This window comes from Protomyctophum parallelum, assembly GCF_964188405.1.
Source record: "Protomyctophum parallelum genome assembly, chromosome: 2".
NCBI classification, from domain to species: Eukaryota; Metazoa; Chordata; class Actinopteri; order Myctophiformes; family Myctophidae; genus Protomyctophum; species Protomyctophum parallelum.
Window position 1 is genome coordinate 37,480,483 of NC_139699.1, and position 25,814 is coordinate 37,506,296.

The 25,814-nt window shown below is 41.8% G+C and overlaps 2 protein-coding genes across 5 annotated transcripts in view; both read left to right on the top strand.

Annotated features, from left to right (window-relative positions):
- The window catches only part of dennd2b (DENN domain containing 2B), a 69,925-nt gene extending 48,149 nt beyond the window's left edge, over positions 1-21,776 (top strand). For 2 of the 4 annotated variants that reach the window (XM_083759479.1, XM_083759478.1), the window contains 11 exons: positions 1,217-1,326; positions 1,788-1,857; positions 4,821-4,898; positions 6,506-6,646; positions 6,958-7,106; positions 16,944-17,121; positions 18,751-18,792; positions 18,938-19,049; positions 20,283-20,522; positions 20,802-20,888; positions 21,152-21,776. In XM_083759479.1, the coding sequence (XP_083615605.1) occupies positions 1,217-1,326; positions 1,788-1,857; positions 4,821-4,898; positions 6,506-6,646; positions 6,958-7,106; positions 16,944-17,121; positions 18,751-18,792; positions 18,938-19,049; positions 20,283-20,522; positions 20,802-20,888; positions 21,152-21,186 (1,242 nt within the window). In that variant the 3' untranslated portion in view covers positions 21,187-21,776. The remainder of the gene's footprint in view (positions 1-1,216; positions 1,327-1,787; positions 1,858-4,820; positions 4,899-6,505; positions 6,647-6,957; positions 7,107-16,943; positions 17,122-18,750; positions 18,793-18,937; positions 19,050-20,282; positions 20,523-20,801; positions 20,889-21,151) is intronic. The other 2 variants (XM_083759481.1, XM_083759480.1) reach the window with 1 other exon arrangement.
- A 2,289-nt stretch (positions 21,777-24,065) lies between these two features.
- Positions 24,066-25,814, top strand: part of trim66 (tripartite motif containing 66) — a 27,767-nt gene continuing 26,018 nt past the window's right edge. The window contains exon 1 of the mRNA XM_083760134.1: positions 24,066-24,120. The gene's annotated coding sequence lies outside the window, so the exon portion shown is untranslated. The remainder of the gene's footprint in view (positions 24,121-25,814) is intronic.

Consider the following 25,814-nt stretch of genomic DNA (forward strand, 5'->3'; position numbering starts at 1 on the left):
TTGCCTTGCTTTTCTTTTATTCTCCATTGTTCTGTAAAGCACTTTGAGCTGCATTTCATGTCAATGATGTCATGAAAGGTGCTATACAAATAAAGTTTTATTATTATTATTATTATTATTATTTACCCAAATCAAATCATAGTACAACATACGTATTCAATCAAAGCAAACGGCAGGCATAAACAATAAGTTTGCCTCTTCTACAAAAATAAAACTTACAAGTTAGTTACAGGGCTGCATTCTGTCGCGCGTGCCAAGCTGTCATTCTCTTGTTGTATTATTTATAATGGAATTCACGCAGAAGAAAACAGTCTAGTGAGCTTAAATACCCCGCCCAATTGGTCAGCTGACTGCCACATCAGCGAATGAGACGTGGGTCTTGCACACACTGAATACAACCACATAGTGATGCAGCATATTAACCCCTTGAGTATATGTATGCGCCCTTGAGCACAGCATGAAAACCCTCGAGTATATCTGACTGAACTAACTCCGCAAGCTACGTATCATTATCACTTTTTAATTCAGAACCATGCTTATTTGTGAGGTGAAATATGTTCTTTTTACGATACGTCTTTCTTGTGGCCATTGGGGCTGCCTTTATCCACAGCAGATATTCAGGGTTTGCTGCGGAGGGGGAGTGTAAGGGTAGAAAAAAGGGGCCTCTACCATTTATTATACAGTATCGAGCTCAGAGGACCCTTGGGAGCCTTTTGACTACAACTAGTATAATGAGGGATCCGTTTCTATGGCAGGCAAGTGTTTGTAGTTATTCAACAAAATATTTCAAGAAGTTCTTTTAAATTTGGCTCAGCAGTCGTGCTCCTCCGGAGATAGAGGTATGTCTCAGCCAGGGAAAAAGTTTAACGTCAGTGACGCCAGGGCCTTGTTGAAGGAAGAAAGGGGGGCAGGGTTAGCATTGTTGAGGCCTAGAAGGGGTGGAGTGGGATAACTCTGTATGGGAGAAATCTGGCTGTGGTCATTTTAAAAGAATGTCATTTGAATGAAAATGCCCTGACTGAAACTCCTCTCCTCTCCTCTCCTCTCCTCTCCTCTCCTCTCCTCTCCTCTCCTCTCCTCTCCTCTCCTCTCCTCTCCTCTCCTCTCCTCTCCTCTCCTCTCCTCTCCTCTCCTCTCCTCTCCTCTCCTCTCCTCTCCTCTCCTCTCCTCTCCTCTCCTCTCCTCTCCTCTCCTCTCCTCTCCTCTCCTCTCACAGCTAGAAAGGCCCACAAAGCAGATGAGGGAGGCAGAGCAGCGACTCAAAGCCATCCCTCAGTTCTGTTTCCCGGATGCAAAGGACTGGAGCCCTGTATCTGAGTACAACAGGTATACATCGTGTCCATTGTGTCCACGTCATCATTAATTAATTAATAGACTGTTGTTACAATATATTCACTGTCCCAAAAGAAGTAATGTGAGGAGTTGCTATAACAATAGGATCTGTTATCTAATCTTGTGAGCACTTGCCATCTGTGATGCCCGTATCCAGGACCACGATTAAATCTTACTGTGTAAATCTGTACCGCAGAGACCTCTGTGACTCTTTCTCTACTAAAATAGTTAAGACCGGAATAAAGGCTGTCTTTTGTCACATATATACTGGTTTTCAAAGCAAAAGAGTCCCTGCCTTTTAAATCTCTTTCTGTGTGTTTATGGGTGTACCGGTATGTAGGCTTTTGTATTTTGAGGGCATGTGTGCGTGCGTGCGTGCGTGCTGTGTGCGTACGTATGTACTATGTGTGTATTTGGGCTGATCCTCATGTGTATACTTGTGCTCTTCACTGCAGCGAGACCTTCTCGTTCATGCTGACAGGAGAGGACGGCAGCAGGAGGTTTGGTTACTGCAGGCGCCTGCTGGTGAGCCTCTATTCATTCACTTTTTCATGGGTTCACAGCTCCCTGTTGGCACCCCGCTGAGACCTGTTTGTTATGACAGGCTCTCTGTTTGAACACATGACGTGGGTTTTCCCGGTGGGATGGACTGCTGACATTGTTGCGTTAACAACCCCAGAATGGAAGTAGACAAGTGAAGTGTACAAAATAGGATTTAACCACTTTCAACCTGCCATCCCAATTTTGGGGATGTGGTTACAGGCAAAACTTAATAAAAACATGATGATGCAAAACTGATCTGCAAGCTCACAACGTGTCGTGTCGTGAGCTTTTAGATCGGCTATCGGGTACGACGTAAGTATATAGGGCTTAAGTGGTTAATAGCTAGATGTGATAAAGCTGAGCCTGTCTCGTCTCTCACAGCCAACTGGATGAACCACAGTTAAAATGGACTCGCTCGCATTTAATGAGAGTTTCTCAGGAAAGGAAAGACAAGTAGAGAAAACCATGAAAAGTCTTTACTTTGTCATTGCAGAGTGTCTCCCCCACAGTGACGCTTGGGCGCCCTTTGAAGTTTTATGCCGGGCCCTATATTTGGCTTGTGGTCAGAAAGCATGGTTGTATGTGAATTTGTGTGTATGTGGCGGTGAGTTCTGTTTGCCATTGGAATGCCGAAGGATGTTTACACTACTGCCGTGTGTATATTCTCAGAGGTTTGGCGTGTGCGTGTGTTTTAACGCTGTATTTGTATGTTCTATATGATCGTTATTCACAGATGTTTGCATCCGCTGCGCAGGCCATGTAAGGAGCATTCCTAAATTGCACTGTTGTGCGGGTTATTCTTGACTCTCTTTTGTTGAGCGCAGTACTTGCTGAAAGAAGTAGCTCTCCAAATCTCTGTGTGATAGGAACATTAACCACTTCAACCCTAGCATCCCTATTCTGGGGGGAGCATTCAGCAAAAATAGCCAATCTACAAGCTCACAAACAATGCATTAGGCTGCTTGTGAACTTGTAGGAAACATTATAATATCCCCAAATAAATCATCTGCACATTGAATATATACAAACTATAGGATGCCAGGTCAACAAATTGAACCGGCATCAGTCTTCATATAACATGCTATCTAAATTACATTTTAACCTTTGCATAAGCCTGCAAGGTCTGCTACGTCAAGTGCTACAGAGCACTTGCTATAGGTATCTATGAAATCTATGAAAAAGTTTAATCTGTGACACAATTTATTACAATATGTAGTGGGGGGTCCCTGTTTCATCTCTCTCTCTCAGCTAAGGGGTCTTTAGCCTGGAAAATGTTGAAGACATGCTTGGTTATGTGATGAGACTCGAGTGAATGGTGAGCTTCCTTTCCTTCAGAAACTTTTTGCTCCTTTCCTGGTGCCTGTCCAGTGGCTGGCAATCACCAAGCATTCCTGAAGACTTGAATCAAGATCTGAATACTTGATTTAATCATCCATTTGGAGCAAAGTAGAAGAGAAAATTGCATACCTAATATGGACAAATGGATTGGCATTTTAGAGTGTTTGTGTGTGTGCATGAGTGTGTGATCGTGCATTTTGTGTGTGATTGTGCATTTTGTGTGTGTGTGTGTGTGTGTGTGTGTGTGTGTGTGTGTGTGTGTGTGTGTGTGTGTGTGTGTGTGTGTGTGTGTGTGTGTGTGTGTGCGCGCGCGCGCGCGTTAGAAAGTGGAAATTGTTAGAGATGATAATTAGCTAAACACCTGTAGGAAGCTCATGATCACACGAAACATTTTCAGCTCAGAATGGTAACCAGCATTTAAAGGTCAAAGTAGTTATATAATTTATCTGTATGTTATTATTTTTAGTATGCTTTTGATTTGTTTAAATAAATGCAATTGCCGCCACATCTTATAAACATTTATTGTTGTGCTCCTGCATGCCATCTTTTTGTTTCACTTGAAGCACGATTTGTCACAGAAATCAAGCGTATAAGCGATTGTTTCATTGACGCACGGAAGGCAGAAGGTTATTATATATGTGTATATGTGTGTTCCCCTCATTCATTCCCCCTAGTACCGGTAATTCATTCTGCTTCTTTTTTTTTAACTTTGTTTTTATCGAAACATAGATACATTCAAGAAAAACAAAAACGAAGACAAACCAGTACAAAAAACAAGGACAAAAAGCAAAACAAAAAATTTATACATTTTTGTATAAATGCCATTTTTCCCAACGTTTTTCATATAGCTCCACCTTGGTCCTCAGATTATGAGTTAAATTCATTCTCTGCTTCTTTAAATCAGCTGCCTCTCCAGGTCATCTACCTTCTCACTAATTCCCTACGAGCTATCTCATCCACACCCTCATTACCACTTTGCAATTCAGGCGGCCTTCTTAAACGGCCTCAGCTCACTACTCATTCTTCATGCTGAGCTGTCAAAGCAGCTCGTGCAGCGTCTGCATGAAAAGTTCCCCCACCTCCCCTAGTCCAGGGGTTATGGGATATTATTGTATTGTTTGCGATTGCGTAGATTCATTGTATTGAATCATGTATTGTTGTGTTATCACTGTGTATTGTTGTTCATGGATTTTTGTATCTTTGGCTCTGCCTTGGGGGGTCGTTGATATCAGAGCTGTGTCTTGGACCTTGGTGGACAGATAATCGGAGATATCAAATGTGATATCAGACCTGTGTCTCGGTACGCAGATTATCTGATATCACATGAGCAGAGCCAGACATACTAACATGCAATAGCTTTGCAATAAATGGTTTAATGGTCAATCTGAGCTGAAGTGTCTCAATGAACTACCCTGGAATATGGTTTTCCATATGTACACTGTGAAATCATCAGTGTCGGTTCATCCATTCGTAACTCTGAGAGTGTACAAATGTAACCAAAGCTTTTTGTTTACATTTGTACACTCAGTGTTACAGTATACTGTATGTTTATGACTGACGAGCCACTGGTTTTCAGTGTCTAATGATGTTCTGTTACACTCTTCCAGCCAAGTGGGAAAGGACCTCGCCTTCCAGAGGTGTACTGTGTCATTAGTCGGCTGGGCTGTTTTGACTTGTTCTCTAAGGTGAGTTCCGCTTTGTCCCTTTGTCCCTAGAATGCACACACACACACACACACACACACACACACACACACACACACACACACACACACACACACACACACACACACACAGCCTTTGCACACACCTCTGAAAATACATCATAGTTGCGTGACTACTTGAGATGAGATGAGCAAACCTGTGTCTCAGTTGAAGCCTTGAAGGCATTGATGACTCTCAGTTAGACTTTCTGTTGAAGGCCTGCCAGCATTTTGTCTGTTCACCAGTAAACCAAAACCTGATTTCTCTGAGTAAATCGCCTCACGGCACTTCTGCCTCAGTTGTGGTAACACTAAACAGAACGGTCACTGTGTTTGACTTCTCTGGCCTTATCTAATTATTCATTAATCTATTTTCCCTATAGAACGTTTACTCAAAGTGAGCAAGTCCAGACTGTTGAAACAGAGATGTTGCTGTATGCTATGTGACATGACAGTGGATTTAAATAGTTTGTTTCAAGGACAGTGTGCAATAAAACGTTGTTTCAGACAGTGAAATATTATGGTGTTATTTGACAGAGATAAGGAAAAAATGTTAACTGCTCCCTAATTAAACATCTAAGGACTGATTATATCAATGGCCTTCTCTTTCAACATTTTATTGATGAAAGATGCTTTACAACTACAGGAGTTTGCACAGTTTTGGACCATATCTGTTATGTGAGGACCTTCAACGCAAAGGACTAGATAGTCCTTGTACAGTACACTTCAACAGCCTCCATTTGGTGGACCACTAAGCCCTGTAACTGCAAAGAAAAATGTTCTCCTTAGTAAATGTAAGAGCACGGCAGTGTTCAATTTCACAGGGAAGTGCGTGCGTCTGTGTGAGCGTGTGCATGAGTGGTGTGTCTGCATAAGAGTGCAGGAGAGTGAGGTGATATCATATGACCTTGAAAGTGAGTGATTCTCCAATCAGCTTTGCAGACTGGAGGCTGCTTGGACCAAAACAGGCATATTTGGCTGAGATTTTACACGCATGCACGCACGCACGCACGCACGCACGCACGCACGCACGCACGCACACACACACACACACACACACACACACACACATGGAAAGACATTTCCAAAATACAAAAAGTACACAGTGTTTCAGACAATTTCCAGTGCTCGGATGCATGAAAACATATTACATTTCCATTCACTTTAGAGCAAGGATAGACATAGCAAGGATTTAAAGCTCTGTACAGTTTTCCTTTGCTGGTTCATTCATAAGAAAGAAAGAAAGAAAGAAAGAAAGAAAGAAAGAAAGAAAGAAAGAAAGAACCCAGGAGTGCTTGAAAGGGTATCAGGGGTCCCCAGCAAAAGGAAAAGAACAGTTTAACCACTTAATATATTATTTCACACTATGGTATAGTTCTGAAAATCTACAGCTTTTTTTTGTTATATATTGAAGAATTTTTGGGAAATTCTGGCAAAATATCGATTTGGGGGTCCGTGCCATGAAAATGTTTGAGAACCATTAAACAAATTCAGTAGACATTCTCCTGTGATAGTCTGGTCTAGTTCACTGTTAAAAAATTCGTCACGTGAAAGAAGCTGGTCTAAGTTTTGGGTCCTTGTGTTGATCAGATCTTGGATGAGGTGGAGAGGAGGAGAGGCGTCTCCGCTGCCCTGGTCTACCCGTTCATGCGCAGTCTAATGGAGTCGCCCTTCCCTGCACCAGGGAAGGTCATCAAAGTGAAGACCTTCTTGCCTGGAGCAGGAAATGAGGTGAACAACTAGAAACTAGATCTGCTATTTTCACTGTTTTTTAATATTTGTTAAGCTTGTTTTGCCTTTTTTTCTTTTCATTTATAAATATCAATACAGCAATTCATTGATATTAAAATGCACTTGGTAAAGTTTCTATACAGTATAGCTATATATCTATAAAGCTATACGTTGACACAAATACTGGGGTTGAGTACTTTGTCCACCACTGCCCATGTGAAGTTTTACTGGCGTGGATGTCACTGTACGAATACGGTGCAGCATTTCATATCAGTCATTTAATTTGTTTTGAATGCCCCTTCTCTGACCAGGTCATAGAGCTGAGGCGACCCATGGATTCCAGACTGGAACATGTGGACTTTGACAGTCTGTTCAGTTGCCTGAGCGTGCGGCAGGTGGTACGAGTTTTCGCCTCCCTATTACTGGAGCGCAGGGTCATCTTTGTGGCTGACAAACTCAGGTGAGTCTTTAAAACAGTCCCACATCAGTTAACCACTTAAAGCCACGGCATCAGTATTGCGGGGGAAGTAAACTGATTAACCCGCATTAGATAACTGATTGCACCGCATTGTGAGCTTGTAGGCTATTTTCAGCGAAGGTATTTAATGTAGAGCGAAAACAGAAAAGTCACTAGTATAGAGCTGTGAGGTCAACCAAATATAGATTGGATTCTTAATAGGACTGGTTGTTAAAGATCCCTAAATATTCAGCACAACAATTGAATGGATTGGAGATGACCTCTTTGGTGGGGTGGAATTGTCAATGATCCTGTGGTGCCACCAGTACGACACAGGGTTTAGTGGTTAATCATTACTCATTGTCTGAGACTGGAATAAAGAGGCAAAGGAAAGAATCAGCTGTAGTTACTTCTCAAATGAGTAGACAGCAAGAGTGACTCTGAGTTAGAAATGGATACATTCACACTGAGGATTTACTGTAATTTACTGAGTAATATTTCTATCTCTGTAGCTAACATCTTCAAAAGTCCTGAGTGCTAATTTAACTCTGAAAGTGTAAAAATGGACGAGTTACAGCGTGGTATCTCCGCCACCACTCAGCCCGTGCGCTTAGGCTCACCATAATTGACGGTGGTGGAATTTAATTAGTGCCTGGAGTTGCCTGCCAGTCACCAGACACCGTCGTGAGCACAGACACACACACACACACACACACACACACACACACACACACACACACACACACACACACACACACACACACACACACACACAGACCAAATGGCAGCCTTACACTGTGGTTTTGTTGAATGGCGCTCAACAGATTTAGCATGTGGGGAGCTGTTATATGAATTGGTAGAGCCATTTAGGATCACACCCAGCATAATGATGCTGCTGTCTCAGGACTCAGGACATCAAAAGACTTTAGAGCCGCTGTCATCTCGCTTTCGACATCCTCCGAGATGATGATGGAAGCAAATAGGCTGATGATATCAGAGCGTATTTCATCCATCATGCCTCAGGTTCTGCAGCAGAGTCTGGTTAGCATCTAGCTGCTGTTGGGGCTCTGGCCCAGGAGACAGCTGGGGCTGGTTGCGGCCTTCTACAAAGTGTTGTATTTTCCTCGACCTGCCATCATATATTGCGGTTGATTGGAAAATACGTTAACTTAATTGGCTGCAATACTGAAGCTTGATATTGCCTAAAGGTACAAAATAGTGCAAATAAAGTATATAAAAAGTTGCACTTTAGCAAAGCTATTGCAAAACACGTTCTACAGTACAGTATCAGTCTCACATCATCTGGCAGTCAGTCAGTCAGTCAGTCAGTCAGACAGACAGACAGACAGACAGACAGACAGACAGACAGACAGACAGACAGACAGACAGACAGACAGACAGACAGACAGACAGACAGGCAGACAGGCAGACAGTCAGTCAGGTAGCGAGCCCACCAGCCAGTTCCTGATGGGATCATAAATCTGTTGGGATGTCACTACAAGGAAATGGAGGCTAAGTAAGGACTGAGGAGAATCTCCAAGTGTTCTTGTACAGTAGATCTACAGAACACCCTTTGGATGGAGAGAGGTACTTTTTGGAGTACTGGAAGCCAGGGTGGAGGGAGAGAAGATTTGAGCGGAGCGCTAATCTCTCCACATATCGGAGGACAGTTTAAACAAACATCACTGGGGGCAGTGACTGTGAGGGGAAGGAATGCACTTCCTGTGTGTGCGGCTCTGCCCTCTGTGATCTGTGGTTGGACTGTCACCATTTGACTTATTGGCACCACGTTAACTCCTTGTTTACAACTGCCTCTTCTCTGTTCCTGGTGAGAATAGGTCTAAGGTGATAACATGGCTAAGACATGGCAACCCATAGAGTGTTGACCAGTGTCTCATTTCAAAGAGTTGCTGTGGATGTGTCATTGTTCTCTGAACGCTATAGTCACAGAAGGAATTTACAGGCTTGCACATCTAGTTATCTTCTTTGTCTTTAGTTGGTCATCTTTATTGTTCTATTTCAGTGTTTTTATGGCTTTATTGTTGTTGCACCGTTCAGCATTTAGTTCACTTTTGACGCAAACTTTGATTCAAGTATAAACTGTTTGCTTCTGTATTAGACTTACAAAGGAGGGTTCTGTCATAGCCTTTGTGTGTTTAAATAAACAAACTGTAAAGTTACCCCACCCAGAACCACAATATGTGTGCACGCACGCACACACACGCACACATGCACGCACGCATGCATGCACGCACGCACGCACGCACGCACGCACGCACGCACGCACGCACGCACGCACGCACGCACGCACGCACGCACGCACGCACGCACACTCACACACACACACACACACACACACACACACACACACACACACACACATGGCTTTGGGTTGACATTGATAGGGCCTCGCTCTCTGGCCAGTATTTGTTATTTCTCTGATAAAAAGACGGGTCCCATGGGAGTCCAATCCTAAAATATCTGGACAGCAGAACATGATCCAGTACTATAATATTGTTGTCGGTCTGGTGAAAACCTTGTATGTCCAAAACCATTCCCTTTTTATGTAAAACTTTTAAAAACACTTTAAAATAGATAACAATTATGCTGCTGACTGAGTAGCAAGATGTAAAGGAAGACCATATCAAATAGCCATGTTAGGGCATGTGTGTTTGTGGGTTTGTTAACCCGATGAAAATAGACAATCTACAAGGCCAAGCTCATAACGCGAACCGCGTTGCGATGCAACATGTTGTGAGCTTGTACATCTGCTATTTTTTGGCGAACTATACCCACAGAATAGGGGTCCTGGATTTCAAGTAGTTCATACTTTCCCCGCCGAAAAACGTAACCTACGTTAATCATTAGTCTTGGCAAGCGCCAATAAACGTAAGTTACGTTTATTCAGTTGTATAAATGTTTTGATCCGATCTAGTCTGGCTATCTGTTGTTAGCCATAACACTGAACTGCGCCATCTTGATTTGTGTGTGCACGCAAGCGCACGCATGCACACTTTCAGTCGCTTTTATCTCCAATTCCCTGTCCCAGGCAGCATTTCTGGTCAAAACAACGCTTATTGCACGGAGCATAGCAGTTGCTGTAATGGCGCCGGCCTGTACTTCTCATCAGCTAGTGAGAGACCAACACCTAATCCCACAACACACCATTCAGTCAACATCCAGTTCCAGTCGCGGTGTTGTGGATCTTCAAAATAAAGGTTGAACGGGGGATATCCTGGCATATAGTAATCATTCTTTAATTAATCCTGTCGGCCAAAAGTTCGCTGAAGTGGAGCTTTGCTCCAAATTTCCTGCTTTTTTATGATTTTATTCGCCTTTATTTTATATTATTTATAGAGGGACAGACAGTAGGCTGACAGGAAATGGGGGAGAGAGATGGGGGAGTGACATTGGGGCCGTCGGGATCAGGAGTCGAACCCGCGGCACACTGCCAGACTCAGACTACCGGTGCCTGGACCGCTGAGCCACAGCCTCCTCCTATGTTTTTGCACGTACAGAACGACTGTTTTTGCACAGATGTGTGGTGTGGCGTGGCCTGGCACAGCGCGGCGTGGCGCTAGAAGCTCTAAAGGGAGGGCGCTAGCGTCTAGAAGCTCGACCGAGCAAAGGCCGGTTGAGCTTCTAGTACTACGTACTACGTAACATAATGCACTGTAAGATCCTGAATGCTACTGAGGATTTTACTATGTTGATTCTATTTAGTTTGACATGTTTGTGTGATTTGGTGGATTGCTTGTTCACCTTTTATCTGGGACTGCCATACCAAAACACTTGGTTTATCGACCATATTCTTGCCTGCTCGACAGACAATTAGTTCAATGATGATTCACTATGGATTGTAATAACGTTGATGCCTAATTTGACAAATTAATCATGGACCATGTCTTTTGCTCAACATAATTTACAACAATATTAGACCTAAACATGTTTTTTTCACCAGCATAGACCTATGTAAATAAACTTTGTCTGCCCACAGACTGGAACTGAGTAAGGATTCCATAGAGAGAGAGAGAGAGAGAGAGAGAGAGAGAGAGAGAGTGTGTGTGTGTGTGTGTGTGTGTGTGTGTGTGTGTGTGTGTGTGTGTGTGTGTGTGTGTGTGTGTGTGTGTGTGTGTGTGTGTGTGTGTGTGTGTGTGTGCGTGTGTGCGTGCGTGCGTTTGTGTGCAAGCGAGTGTGTGTGCGTGCAAAATAGGGGTCTGACAAGCGTTTGGCTCTCAATGACTTTCCGTCATGTGGCTCCATTGTCAAGGGTATTCATGCTTAACCCCCAGCATCCCTATTCTGGGAGGAATGTTGGCCAAAAATAGCCGATCTACTAGCTTACAACACGTCACAACGTAATGCATTGTGAGCTTGTACATCTAGAATTTTATTGAAAGCGATGTGGTGTAGACTGTAGAGTGTAAAAGAGTGCACCAAGCACAGTTGCATCTCAAATCCGTTTTACTAAGTATAGTTAAGTGGTTAACCCCGCTTTACTAAGTATAGTTAAGTGGTTAACCCCTTGATCAACTCATCCCCTACTTTAAACACTGTTCTTGTGTTTGCTCAATCTGCAAAAATAAAATACGCATTTGATCACAGAGATGCATAGCTAAAGTGAACATTTTGTTTAGTTGGTTTGAAAAAGCAATAAGGATAAGCAGAGCAGTAAAGTGCTATGATGAAAGATAATAGAAAAAACTGCTTGAGAAAAAAAAGAGAGAGGGAGAGAATGTGAGGGGACTATGGAGGGGGAAACTAAACAAAGGCCTCTGAAAGCCTTTCTTACTGCCATGGTGAATTCATCAAGCTCACTATTCTGTGGGGCAAAGGCCTGCTTGGGCCTCTGCATAGAGACAGTACCTGTTTTCTCCAAATACAGTACATTCTCTACGCCCCTCGTCTCTTCTGACTGTCCGTCCAACATATACTGATTGGTCTGTCAAGTTGTCAATTGAAGATATCAACAGGAAGTGCAACAAAGTAACAACTAGAAAAAGTGCCCTTCTGGGCACAGGTCTCCACCAGGATGAGCAGATGTGAAGAATTCCAGGCAAAGGTTTTTCCTTGGCCTCTAGGGAGTTGGCATACAAAGTTATCCACAGATCCGTGCAGTTAGAGGTAAAAACAGTTTTCGGCCAGTTATAGCGCCACCTTGAGGCTGAGTTGAAATTGTTCATGTGGCATTTCGTCCTCGGCCTAGTGGGAATGTGGGTGCACAATTTCACGGAAATCACGCAATGTGTTCATGATTTGCAGCATTTTGTTTGAAACTGAGCACTCCTGTGAACTTTGGAAGCCAATCTTAACCAATCAGGATGGAGTCTGAGAAATCTGAAAGACCGGTTTCGTTGAATGGCTCTAGAGAGACTGTGTACCAATTTGCGTGATGTTTGGACAAAATCTGTAGGTCTACTGTGCAAAAACGTATTTTGCACAAAGCGGCCTCCTGGTGGCGCTATAACAGGCCGTTCTGGAAAGTTTGGGGCAGAGGTTCATCGTTGGCATCCAGGGAGTGTGTGTGCAAAATTTGGCATCGACCGGGTTAACGGTGGCCGAGATTAGCTGCTCACGGACACACGGACAGACACATGGACGGACGGACGGACACACACACACACGGACACACGGACGGACGGATGGACGGACGGACGGACGGACGGACGGACGGACGGAGTGCAAAACATACTCTCCCCCCATGCCTTCGGCCTGGTGGAGACAATAATGGATTCCGCACTTCTGGGCTATTCTGCCCTACAAAGACAAATAAGTGCCATAACTGACATGACAAAAATGTAACTGAAAAAGGTGTTTCAACTGGTCAGCCAAATAAAATATCAACATACAAGTAATATTACACAAATTGTATATCTGTTCGTGAGTTAATTGTTTATCCCCCAAAACACGAAGGCTAATTTGAGTTTTGGGATACACAAATAAGTCGGTGTGTCCAAATGCGTAGTTACTGCACTTTGGCTTTGTAGGGCAGTATTAATTAATTGGATTTTTAATTGATTGAATATGGCCTCAAATAACTACATATTATAATCTCCGTCTTTTTACTGATTTTCACTGTGTGAGAGGAAAAGGAATTCCCGTAACACCACCAACACTCTTATTAAACTAGTTTAATTGGGAACTTGGCCAAGCCTACTTCTAAAAGAACAATTTCAAAAATGGCCTTTAAAATGGCCAATAAAGTTCAATCCAAATTCAATGCAGACTGAGGTGCGGCCACTTACTTCAGTAGCAGTAATAAGCCTCATAAGCCTCAGGCTGATAATAACCGATCTGCTCCGCCACTACTGTGTCTAACAATGTATAGCACTAATCAACAAGCAGCCTGTTCCCTTGATTTCATCCTGTATATATACTCTTGAGCACTGTCTGTGGCGTGCTGCAGTGCTGGCAGAATGCCAAACTAGGCTTCACTATGTTGGCAGGTTCTCCACAGTATATAGACCTGAGCTGGGATGAACCCCGGGCCCACACACTGTAAACACACGTGAAATGTTAGTGCTTAAGAAAGAAGAGGAAAGCACAGCCATTGCCAGAACAGCTGATTGTGTGTGTGTGTGTGTGTGTGTGTGTGTGTGTGTGTGTGTGTGTGTGTGTGTGTGTGTGTGTGTGTGTGTGTGTGTGTGTGTGTGCGTGCGTGTGCGTGTGCGTGTGCGCGTGCGCGCGTGCGTGCTACAGAACATTGTACCAGGGTATTGAAAATATGCAGTTTCATATACATCTTATTAGACTGTATTAAACCATACTTACAATGTTATAGTGAACTATGGTTTTGTGAAGGTTTTTATTAGCTGAGCTGGTTTCTGACAGCTATGGTTCAAACCTTTCTCTCAATTTGCTCTTGGTCTAGCTCTAGTCTCTCCTCCCTTTAGATTCAGAACACAGACCATAGGAGGCTAGGCAGTGGGCAAGATTCAAGAGGATGTCTTTGTCATTCACTCATACAAGTATGTGCTGTGCATTGGGGCTGCAGCATTATAGTAGATGTCATGATGTGGCAATGCATGCTATTGTCTCCCTCACTCCTCTGGGGGACTTACAGTAGATTCTCCCATCTCCTCTGGGCTTGACAGACTGAAGCCTCTACAATCCCATGTTTCCTGGAGTATATGTCCACCCAGCCACGTGTACTGCACTCACCCAGGCTGGGCCATCAATTCAAAATACAGTCACAAAATACAGCCACAGCCTCAGCAGTCAGCATGTACATTAGGCATTCTCAAACCTTATCCCTGTACGTGTACTTTCATAGTTTTGCTTTAATTAAAGATCTCCATCCATTCAGTCAGACAGACAACTCAAGAAGGATGTAATATATATTTATTGAATATAGATGAGCAATGCAGTATATTTATTATGGTTTGGCAATGTATTGGATCTGCTTTTTAGGTACTCAGATCAAGCACATCAGTCCCGGCCAAAGGGACTCCGAATCCCTCTTACCTGATACAGCAGCAGCAAGCAGGCAGAGGAGGAATGCAAACCTCTGGTTAAAGTAGCCGGTATGAAGATGGAGTGAGTGTGTGATTAGCTGAGTGAATCATGTGAATGAGAGCGTGATGCTGAGGCGGCCCAATTAACGGCCGGCAGCGACTGCACTGAGGTTCCCTGACTGAATTTGCTCTGCGCATGTCTTGTCTACGAAAGGCACAAATGCTCATTTAGCTCACAGGTATGCGGGAATCTACTGTAGCTTAGTTTGGAGTGACTTCAGATCTGAAGCAAGGTCTAATAAAATGTTAATTCACCCTTTTATGGGTCAATTGATTTATTTTGATTCATAGAAATATTTCTGAAAGAAAATATTTCAAAACAGTGTTGTAGTAATGAGAAAAGAGGGAGCTTTGGATTTTACTGCATGCTGTTCTCAATGTTTGGCCCTGCAGGATTTCCTCCTCTGTTTTTCTAGGGCTGACTGGCAACTCTGTGTAGAGCGTAGTATTTTTATTGCAGATTTTCTTTCCCAGGAGTATGTATCCTGGGGAAAGGGTGTAAGTGATCTCCTGGTAACAGTGCTGTGCAGCACTATACGTAGCCTGTGGCGAGGGTTTTTGAAAACTGTGTCCCATCACATACTGTTGGAACATGTCATGCCCAGGAGACAGGATCTTTTAGGAATTATCTAGTGCTGCACTGGCAAATGGAAATCAGACAGGCAGGGAGACTTGCCCCTGCTTTATGTTATGAGCGATTAGGAATTGGCCCTAAAGAGAGCAAGGGGAAATTATTATGGCTTGTGGGTTTTTTACTGACTCAGGGCAATTTCACTCTGTCAAGTTAACACAGTGAATCCTCCTGACGTGCATGAAGTTACATACAAATGAGAAAACATACACAGCCTTAAATAAATGGTATTGATAGTTGTTCTTCTTAGATCCACTCTTTACTCTTGCTTTAACCACTAAGCTCTAGCTGTCTAGCCTATATACTTTGCCTTTTAATGGTTGATGAATACGGAAAATAGACGATCTTCAATGCATTGCATTTATCATTATTACATTTCTTTTCTTTTAAAATGTGTTGCTTTCTCTTTCAATGTGTTCATAATGACATGCCCAAAATAGGGATGCAAGGTTCAAAGTGATACGATCAAAACAGTGTTTTAGTACAGACAAACACAAGGGTGTAGGTTCTGATGGCTGTGCTGTTGTTGAGTAGGACAACCGTGGAAAACATTCCTTGTTAAAAGTGCATACAGTACGTCTCAAGTGGGAGAGTGTGTTTGCATGCCATGTTTGATCTTTAGTCTCGGTCTTCCATATTGGTTAGTGCTCCACTATCTGTAATTCTGATGGTTTATTTTCACTCTCTCTGTACAGTGCATGGACTGTACAGTATGTAGGGGACAGAAGGGTCAGTCACTGTCAACAATCTAGAGACCGTGAGAAAGACGGCTTGCTATTTGTGATCTTTGTGTAATGCCACAGCTGTATTGGTACTTTTTGTATTGCATCAACAAGACTCGAGCTCAACCATAGCAGCACGTCATTGTCAGACAAACCATACATGACTGGAGGCTCATACTGTGTCATCATATCACATTTCAAATGTCATATCAACCTACTTTGTATTTGCATACTGTATGGTCCTTAGAGTCAGCCCACTGCTATGCACTTTGGAGAGAATGGTGTTAACTGTGTAAATGAGAGAGTTGGAAGGAATAGATAGTTAAGATTTTAATCCATGCTATCATGAGTGAGCCTGTCTGTTCACTGCTCTTGGGTTGAGTTCTGGGTAGAAATCTCCAAGGCAAGGAGTGTCAAGAGTGATTTATATTCCCTTCCTGTGCTTTAGCGTCTTTTGTCAGGCAATATTCTGTTGCAGGATGAGCCTGTTCCTCACACAAGCTGCAGGGAGAGAAGAGTGTCTGGGTTAGGGTACAGTGCTGTAAGGTTTCACCTCATAACAAAAGGAAGGGTTTCAAGGCAAAGAGGATCATGTCGTTATTTGGTTTGGAAGATCCCGGTGAAATGGAATATTCTTTGCAAAAGCAATGCTCTGCTCCCCTCTCGGTCACAGGAAGCCCCGTAAATGATCAAATATTTTAGCATTTTGAACACATTAACAGATTATTTTTTGTTTACTTCAGTTCTATAATTGCTTTGGGCTGCTGTTTTTGGAGGATGTTGCTTCACTTCACCCACCACTCCCCTTCCAGCCCGGATAAAAATGTTTTTCCCATTATCTGTGTGAAACATCTGCAAAACAGTTTGTTCCATGACTCTGTTAGGTTTGATCTGGTGTGGCCTCAGTGGCAGGCTTGAGTTGCGTGAGTGTGATGGTGACTGATGGTGTATGTTTGTCCTTCTGTCCCCTCAGCACCCTTTCTAACTGCATCCATGCAGTAGTGGCACTACTCTACCCATTCTCCTGGCAGCATACCTTCATCCCCGTGCTGCCAGCCTCCATGGTAGACATTGTCTGCTGCCCCACACCCTTCCTGGTGGGTCTCTTGTCCAGCTCAATGCCCAAACTCAAAGAGTTGCCAGTGGAGGAGGTGGGTACCCTGCCTCTGCTTATCTTTCTTTGTCTAGTGTGTCTCTATGTTTTAATGGATTTAATGTGTGTGTTTTGCTGTAATTCAGAATCACACCAATTCAGTTTGTTTCTTGTATTTTCAGCACTTTGTTGCCAAAGCAGATATCATGCTCTACACTTTTCCAGTGTAATATTCATATTACAACTCAGCAAAAACGCATTCCATGTTCTGAGCTTTGCAGATTTGCTAGTTTTATAGAATAAATAACTTTGCCTTTGTCTGACATGACCAAAAATAGTGATGCCAGGTTGACAGTGACAATTCACTTTCCTTATTCTCATCAAACCTTTTGTGGTTAGGACTTATTTCAATGTAATTGTGAATTCAACATCATCAAAGCACAGGAAGACGGATAGAGAGGAAGTAGTTAAGTGGTGCAGTTCCTTCTAACAATAGAAGAGAGGAGAGTCCGCACACAGATTCTCCTTCTAACAATAGGTCACGGTATAAATTGAACTTGGTTTAGTTCAGTTGAAATGTATTAACATAGAGTTAAAACCTAAGGAGAATTGCACAATAAAATCATGTACAATAAATAAACACATTTTCAAGACAATAAACTTAATACAGAAACTCAAAATAAAATATACTACGTAGTACGTACCTATATTATACTGGAACCTTTTCCAGTAACCAGGTCCTTGTTAAACACTAAAATGTCCTCAAATTCTATGTCAATTTGACTGAAGTTTCCATGCTGTTCCATTGGGTAGCGTAGCTCCATTCTTGAAAATCCTTACATTTGACTGAAACCTACATCCTGTGTGAAAGTGCAAATGAGTATGTTTGCTCACTCTCTGGATATCCACTATATAATCCATGACATGATCCTCTCAGGGTGGACTTGGTCTTGCACCTGGTCTCTACCATCCGTGCTGCTGGAACCCACACACACACACGCACACGCACACGCACACGCACACGCACACGCACACGCACACACACACACACACACACACACACACACACACACACACACACACACACACACACACACACACACACCGGTTCCAAGTCATTCTGGTTTGGGCAGCTGGTGTAAAGCTGGTGCCAGGACGGCCACTGCTCCAGGGTTCTGTCCACACTGGGTTTTGGCCCACTCTCAACAGTGCAGCAGGCCTCTCTAAGCACATCATTGTGTGTGTGTGTGTGTGTGTGTGTGTGTGTGTGTGTGTGTGTGTGTGTGTGTGTGTGTGTGTGTGTGTGTGTGTGTGTGTGTGTGTGTGTGTGTGTGTGTGTGTGTGTGTGTGTGTGTGTGTGTGTGTGTGTGTGTGTGTGTGTGTGTGTGTGTGTGTGTGTGTGTGTGTTTGTGTGCGTGCGTGCGTGCATGTGTGCGTGCGTGCGTGCGTGCTATCCCAGCGTGTCAGGTCATGCTTAACACAGTGCTGTTAATGGTCTGTCACCAACATCTGTTGTCTGTTTACATCTTTCTTTATGTACTGATTGACTCACATAACATTCTTGAACAATCCTTTTAAGTGACTTCATTTCTTCTAGTGTGGCTCTTGTGTTCTACACACTATGAGAACAGGTACGTGTTTGCACTAACTTAGTGTAACACTCTTCATTTCTCTTCATTTCTCTCAGGCTTTAATGGTAGACCTGGGAACTGACCGTTTCATCCGACAGGTTTGTCAAAAATATACATCAAACCTACTGTCAACCTTGTTTCTCTGTTTTATATGCGTGTATATGTCTGGATGCCTTTGAATTTTTTTTTTACAAGCATTGTTGTTTATGGCTGCTAACCACAATGTTTTTTGTGTGTTCATAGATGGACGATGAGGCCTCGCTGTTACCCCGGAAACTTCAGTCAGCTCTTGAGCAAGCGCTGGATCAGAGGAGTGACATCATCAATCAGGACTCTGACAGCGAGTCAGATGAAGGTGAATAAGATCACCTTCCTACCAAACCAGATGTTATTCCTACTAATTAGATCAACAGAGATTTAGGCCACTTTTAGACGGCAACGGTCTCCAGATAAAATGGCAAAGTCCCGTTGCGTTCTAATTTTTTATTCAGCTTTTACACGAGACGCACAATTACTGAATACGCTGTAGTGTGTATGCCATGCCATGGTAGCTAGATGGTGGTGACGGACTGCTAGATAGACCAGGCACCAATGTACAAGAACCAGTTCTGTTCAACTTCCTATCATAAGGTTTACATCATCATTACAGTCTTAATTTGTAAAGGCCATGCACTCCAGTGAATAGCATTTATCCATTTAGATACAGTTTTCATGTAATTAAATAATAATAGTAATTAATAATACATTTATAGCTGCTCCAAGCTATACCGAATTCCCTCCTCGATGTTGTAAGAAGATAAGAGTGCCGCTCACTTCACATGGTGTGATCTTTTGTATACAATGTCCATCAGTCAGACACCTGCCTTCCAGGAACTGGAGTCCTGAGTAATTAATGCATTGGCTGGGCATGCCCTCACAGCGGTTATGAAAGAGTGGGGGGGAGGGGAAAAACTAAAGAGTCATTCATTTTCTTTTATGCCAAAGAAGTCATTTAACTACTTGAATCATATATGAATGTAGTTGAACTACCAGCAAGCTAACTGCAAAATGGAGCTAAACTACTAGTTTGATTACATGTAGCTCATCAGTGCATGTACATCATCTGTCGTTGCTGGCAGGTGTTACAACTTAAAATTATTGGTTCTTGTGACAAAATTAACCTTCAAGATTTTGTATTTTGTGTATTTTTGCTTAGAGAAATAGTATAGGATTAGCCAAACACTGTTTTCAATGTTCCCACAGTGGCATAATGAAGGCATAATTTGGTTTAATGATTATAACCATTAAAATATTAAATGAATGGATGTCGTGATAGAGCACAATAACACATTTCAAATGGAAAGTTAAAGTTTTATTGGTAACATGCATAAACTGATCCAGGGTAGGTCAACCAAGAATATTCTGTACATTTCTTGTTATTGGTGTACTTTTTGTGTGAACCAATCAGATTATTTGAATAATATCAAACCAAAATAACCTTATATCAGGCGTTTAAACGGTGGGACATACTGTGTACATCTAGTAAGATGAATATTTGCTATTACAATTTGAATAATAACGTGAAATCTCTCCTCCTTTGTGTCCTCAGAATGCAATACATTAAACAGCCTTGTGTCAGAGTCCTTTATCCGCTTCTTCCTGGAGACCATCGGCCATTATACCCTGTTCTTAACTCAGAATGAGAGAGGAGAACGTATTTTCCAGAGGGAAGCCTTCCGGAAATCTGTCGCATCTAAAAGCATCCGGCGCTTTCTGGGTGTCTTTATGGAGTCTCAGATGTTTGCAGGGTTCATCCAAGATCGAGAGCTACGGAAGTGTAGGGCAAAAGGTAGGCTGTTGTCTCTGTGTCCTACTTGTTGGTTATTAAACTAACTTATTTTAAATACTCTCCCTCCCCTTTGCTGTCCACACAGGACAGGAAAACCCTTACTAGTACTGGCCTCTAGTGGGTGGCAGTTGTACTGCATGTTTCTTTTCTGTATTAATTAGCTGAAGACTGTTTGTCCTTGACATATTCACAGCAGGGACTGTAATTTTTCCAGAATATCACGTAAACGTTTGATGTTTTGATCAAACATTTGATGTTTTTACATCTTGTGTTTCACAGGACTGTTTGAGCAGAGGGTGGAGCAGTATCTGGAGGAGCTACCAGACACAGAGCAGAGTGGTGTTAACAAATTCCTCAAAGGCCTCGGTATGTTTTGTCACCACACAAATCATCCCACATACAGTGCAATATTACTCCATACTGCATTGTAAAATGAGTGTTCATTAACACAGAGAGTGTACAAATGGAGCCAAATGGATCCATTAGAGCCAAATGGGTCCACTTTTGTACACTCTCAAGAGTTAGATTTAGTGAGGATTTAACTGTGTGTGTAACATGCCACAAATGTAATCTTTGGATCGGGTTTTGTTTTCTAATGTTACATTTTTGTTTTTAATCTTTTCTTTCAGGAAACAAAATGAAGTTTCTTCATAAAAAGAACTGAAGGAAACTTGCTACTATGTGCTTAACCATTAATATACCAGAGTTTCACATGTGCAACATTATTAGAAACTGAATAGATGATGGCAACAAGTCCCTGTATCACCATGATTCTAATGTGTCTGCCTGTTAGAAGTCTTAGTTGAAATGTATGTACATACTTTACTGTAAACTGGCTGTGATACTCTCCAGTGTAGATGTATTGTTAGTTGTATGGTACCGTATGAGGCTAACGATTAGGGACGGTACAAAGAGTAACCACTGATTGACCAAGTGTGCTTGTGAAGAATGGGATCAGAACTTCTGAGTGAATGAGTTAACATGGGGGGGTAAATGTACAGTTGATATAATATTTTGGTTTTGTATTATTTTCACAACAGCGTTGTTTATGAGCTGCAAAACATTATTTGTCTGTTTGGCGTTATTTGTACATGCATTAACAGAATGAAGAAAATGATTGTAAATGTATTAAAAGTTTAAACATACTTCCTTTTGTAAAAAAAACAAACAAAACAAAACAAACAAACAAAAAAACTCAATACAAAGCAATAATTAAAGACACAAAATACTCAAAATGACTAAATGTGTTGTCCTTCATAATCAACCTCAGCAGCCAGCATAGCCTTTATACCTGTCTAGTGTCTTCTCCGCTTCTTGTAAAGGCATGCATTGATGCAGCACTTTGTGATAACTAGATATGATAGAGACTTAAGACAATTAATAGAACATAATGTTTAAATAGGCTACTTCTCCTACTGTCTTATGGACAAGAATACTTGCCTTACTTGGTGTATGCCTATGCCACACATATCTTGTTTATAAATATAAAGTACACCCTGCCAACTCCACATACATTTGACTCACAGCTAAATGTTTCTATGATGTTTTTGGAATCTGTTTTTCATGTAATAATATTTGACAGTAGCTTTGCCACATTGAATCTGGGAGGACTAGGGTCCAAATTGACCCTTAAATGTCTAACTCTGAGAGTAGCCTTGGAGACCGCAGGCGTTTTGTTTTACTATTGAGTGTCCACAATTCCATTTGTACACTGAGTTGAGTTTAGTAGTAGTAGTAAGTAACATGTTAGGTGATTCTCAACTTTTTTATATTCAATGACCCTCAGTTTTATATTCATTAGGCCGCGAGGACCCCTATTCGATGGGCCCCCAATTTACATTCAAGTGTTACAGATCCGTAAGGGTCCGTTGGGCCCCTGGTGGTCCCTGTAGCCTACCCCAACGTTGAGAATCAGTGGGCTATGACATCTTTATGGCAGCTTGTGTGAAGCTGGGACAGTCCCACGAGGCATTCTAGCAGACGTTACGGCATGCTGCGGGTAACCTAATTATGTCCTTGCATATCACTCTAGTCTAGTGGTTGTCATTGTCATGCTGTTATAACACTCAACTGGGAGGCTCACCGTGTTGAACTCCACCAAACTGACACCATGTCAGTTTCTTAATGTACCCGTCATTCATAACATCAGAGGCAGTGGTGGAAAGGAAACTAGTACATTTACTCATATACTGTAGTGTAGACTACTTAAAGATGACATTTTTTGGTTAAAACTTCAAGTTTTTTGTTAAAAGGTTAAATCACTATATTGTGATATTGCTAGAGAGTGTTTGTTCAGTATTTCCCTGGCTCTCAAGCTCTTTAATAAACAGAGACTCCTGTTACTGAACAAACACACTAGCAATGAGTGAAAATGAATGAATGAAATCACAGAATTTTGAGGTAGCCTACTTTTACTTTACTTGAGTACCGGTAGTTCCATTTCTTTACATTGTATGCATCTAACCCCACTGCAGGTAAATATTGCACTTTTACTATACTCAAGAATATGTATTGTATATGTAATAATAATAATAATATTTAATAATTGTAATACTAATACTAATAATATATTGGGGGAATGACATGCACGAAATAGGGACACCGGATAATAATCAATTCTTAAATTCCAGCCTCCAGCATAACCTCGCGTCACCAGGCTTTCCACCTCGGAGGAAATAGATCACAGCAGGTAGCCTGCCTACTGCCTAGCACCACTGCACCAGGCAGTCAAATGGATAATTCAAAGTGCGTAGGCACTCCCGTTTCTGCTAATGGTTCACTGACTGGTGGTGTGACTGTGACTATCATGACTGAGAGAGTGCAGAGTGCTTCTTAATGAGAGATCCGTCCCGGCTTTTAACGGTCTTTAGACTGATCTCGCCAGTTGTACAGTAGCCCACATAACTTGATATTATTATACTCAATTATCACCCCTGGAAAATAAAGCCTAGACGAGTAAATCACACGATTAAAGGCGAGACTACGCAGCTCCACAAATGTGGGCATCGCAAAGTTAGGCCTACTTAGAGTTAAGCAGAATAAGAATATGTTTACCTTCAAAACAAAAGCTTTTTTCACGAGTCGTGGAATTACGTTTTAAGTGTAGAGATCATATAAATTGTCACCTCAACATTGTCATATTGTTCATTTATAAAATAAAAAACAAAAAATTAAACCGAATAAACATTAAAAGGTGCCCAGAAATAGAGGGTATGCTATGCGCTTGCATAAAGTTAGTGGCAAATTGATAGTAGGCCTATACCAATTCCAAATTTGTCTGCTCATTTCTTTGTGTAAAGTTTCATTTGATTAATATCGGGTGTGAGTTCTTTCTCCTGATTGGATAAAATTGGCATCCTGAACCCTGACATTTATTTTTCTGTTTAATAATTAAGAGCCGGAGAATAAACGAATCATTTCCACAGGCAGCAGTGCACGTTTTCTTTTTTTATATGCCTATTTGAGTTTTATTTTGAAATATGTAACCGGATGCTTTATCTTTCATTCTGGCTTACTTGACAAACCTTTCTGGACCAAAGAAGAGCGACCAAAGAGCGACATCCGATGGGGAGATTCCTCCAGTGATGCTCAGGTCAAGGTAAAGAACGTAGCCTACTGTTGACAGACTTCTTGACATGACTGGCAGCCGGGTGCCCGGTAACTGTCCGACAGCGTAACACAGTTTAATATTCATTATATTTAATTGTTCGATATGAATGAACATGATGAAAATCGCGCATAATAGCTGGCTTTTATCCCTTGTTGGATGTTTTGCATGGTTGTGACTGTGTGAGTGTGCGAAGGGAATTAATTTTGTTCAATACAATATACAATAGGCCTAGATAGTTTATTGGTGTTCGTAATGCTGCTCTGAATTGAAACGATCGTTTAACGATGTGTTTATTGATTGTGTTATGGTGTTTTTCTTGTGGGTTGTAGGCTACTGTGATGATCAGATGCTGCGTGTTTTGGGCGTCATGTCTTAAAACAAAAAAAGCAAAAGAACAAAACATAAATATAGAAAAAAGACTGGCTTATCACATAATACCCAATAGGATAAGCAGATCAAATGTAGTCTACGAGGAAAACAGAGGCTGTAGCCTGCAGTACCAGGGTGTAGCCTACCGGTATACAGTACTGATTGACACTTAAATTAAACATTGACGTCTTGCTTTATGTTATTTCTCAGTTTCCAACCACATAGGCCTATGTGTCAATGTAAATGAGTGCTTAAGAATATTAATGAGATTAATAAAAAAAAATCTATATGACCTGGATGGAATGTAGACATAAAGTTTAATGTACTGAGGATTCGGGAATGGGGTAAAGAAAAAATGTATTTCCCTGATCAGGGTAGGCTACTATAGTGATTGACACACCTCAACTTTTTTAACATTGCATAATTGTCACTGATTGTCATTGTATTAATTCAGACCACCACAGTACCAAACTAACATGTAAAATAATATTAAATCAAATTAACATGAAAGTTCAACAAAGTGTTTTGGCATTGATGAGACCATAGCAGTTAAAATAATGGCTTTCTGGGAAAACACCAAGAAGCTAATATTAGGCCTACTCATTTTAGGAAACAGTTAAAAGAATTTAGCATGTGATACAGAAACAATTTAGATTTTCCCCTTGACAGGATACATCAGGAGGTAATTTCCTGATCAACTGTCAGGAGCCACTCCCTGGTTTGAAAATGGGGCCAGTATGCCAAAGCAATTTCATACCCGAATCAATGCTTTATTAAACCAAAGTGGTTGAAAACCTCAAGTCTACCTTTGGCTTAAATTATGCATTGTTTATTTGTATTGCTTCTTCAATAAAAAATGGTCAATTTGATGGAGTCAAGGTGTAGGTGTGTGCTGTATAATAACTTAAGTTAATTTGTCACTGTGATGGAAGATAATCCGTCTTTTGACAGATGTAAAGGGTATTTTCACCCCATAGTTAATGGGTGTTACAAAGGTGTGCTTTCAAGGGACAGATCACTGCGCAGGGTTCTATTATTGTGACATCTCCTGAGATGGTGTGCTCTAAGGCTGTGCTTTATCCACCTTCACTTAGCAGGGTAAAGATAAAGCAGATAAATGGCTATGATGTGCACTGAAAGAAAGGTTTTAAAAATGCCACAGAGTGGAGTGACAGAGAGAAGCAGGCATAATGCACTGTGATTGACTAATTGTGTTTTTAAACTGGGTCTTTCAGGACACAATGGGAAATGGGATGGCTCTGAGCTCCCCTGTGAAGCACCCAAGGATAAGAAAGTTGTCAGATTTGTAGGTC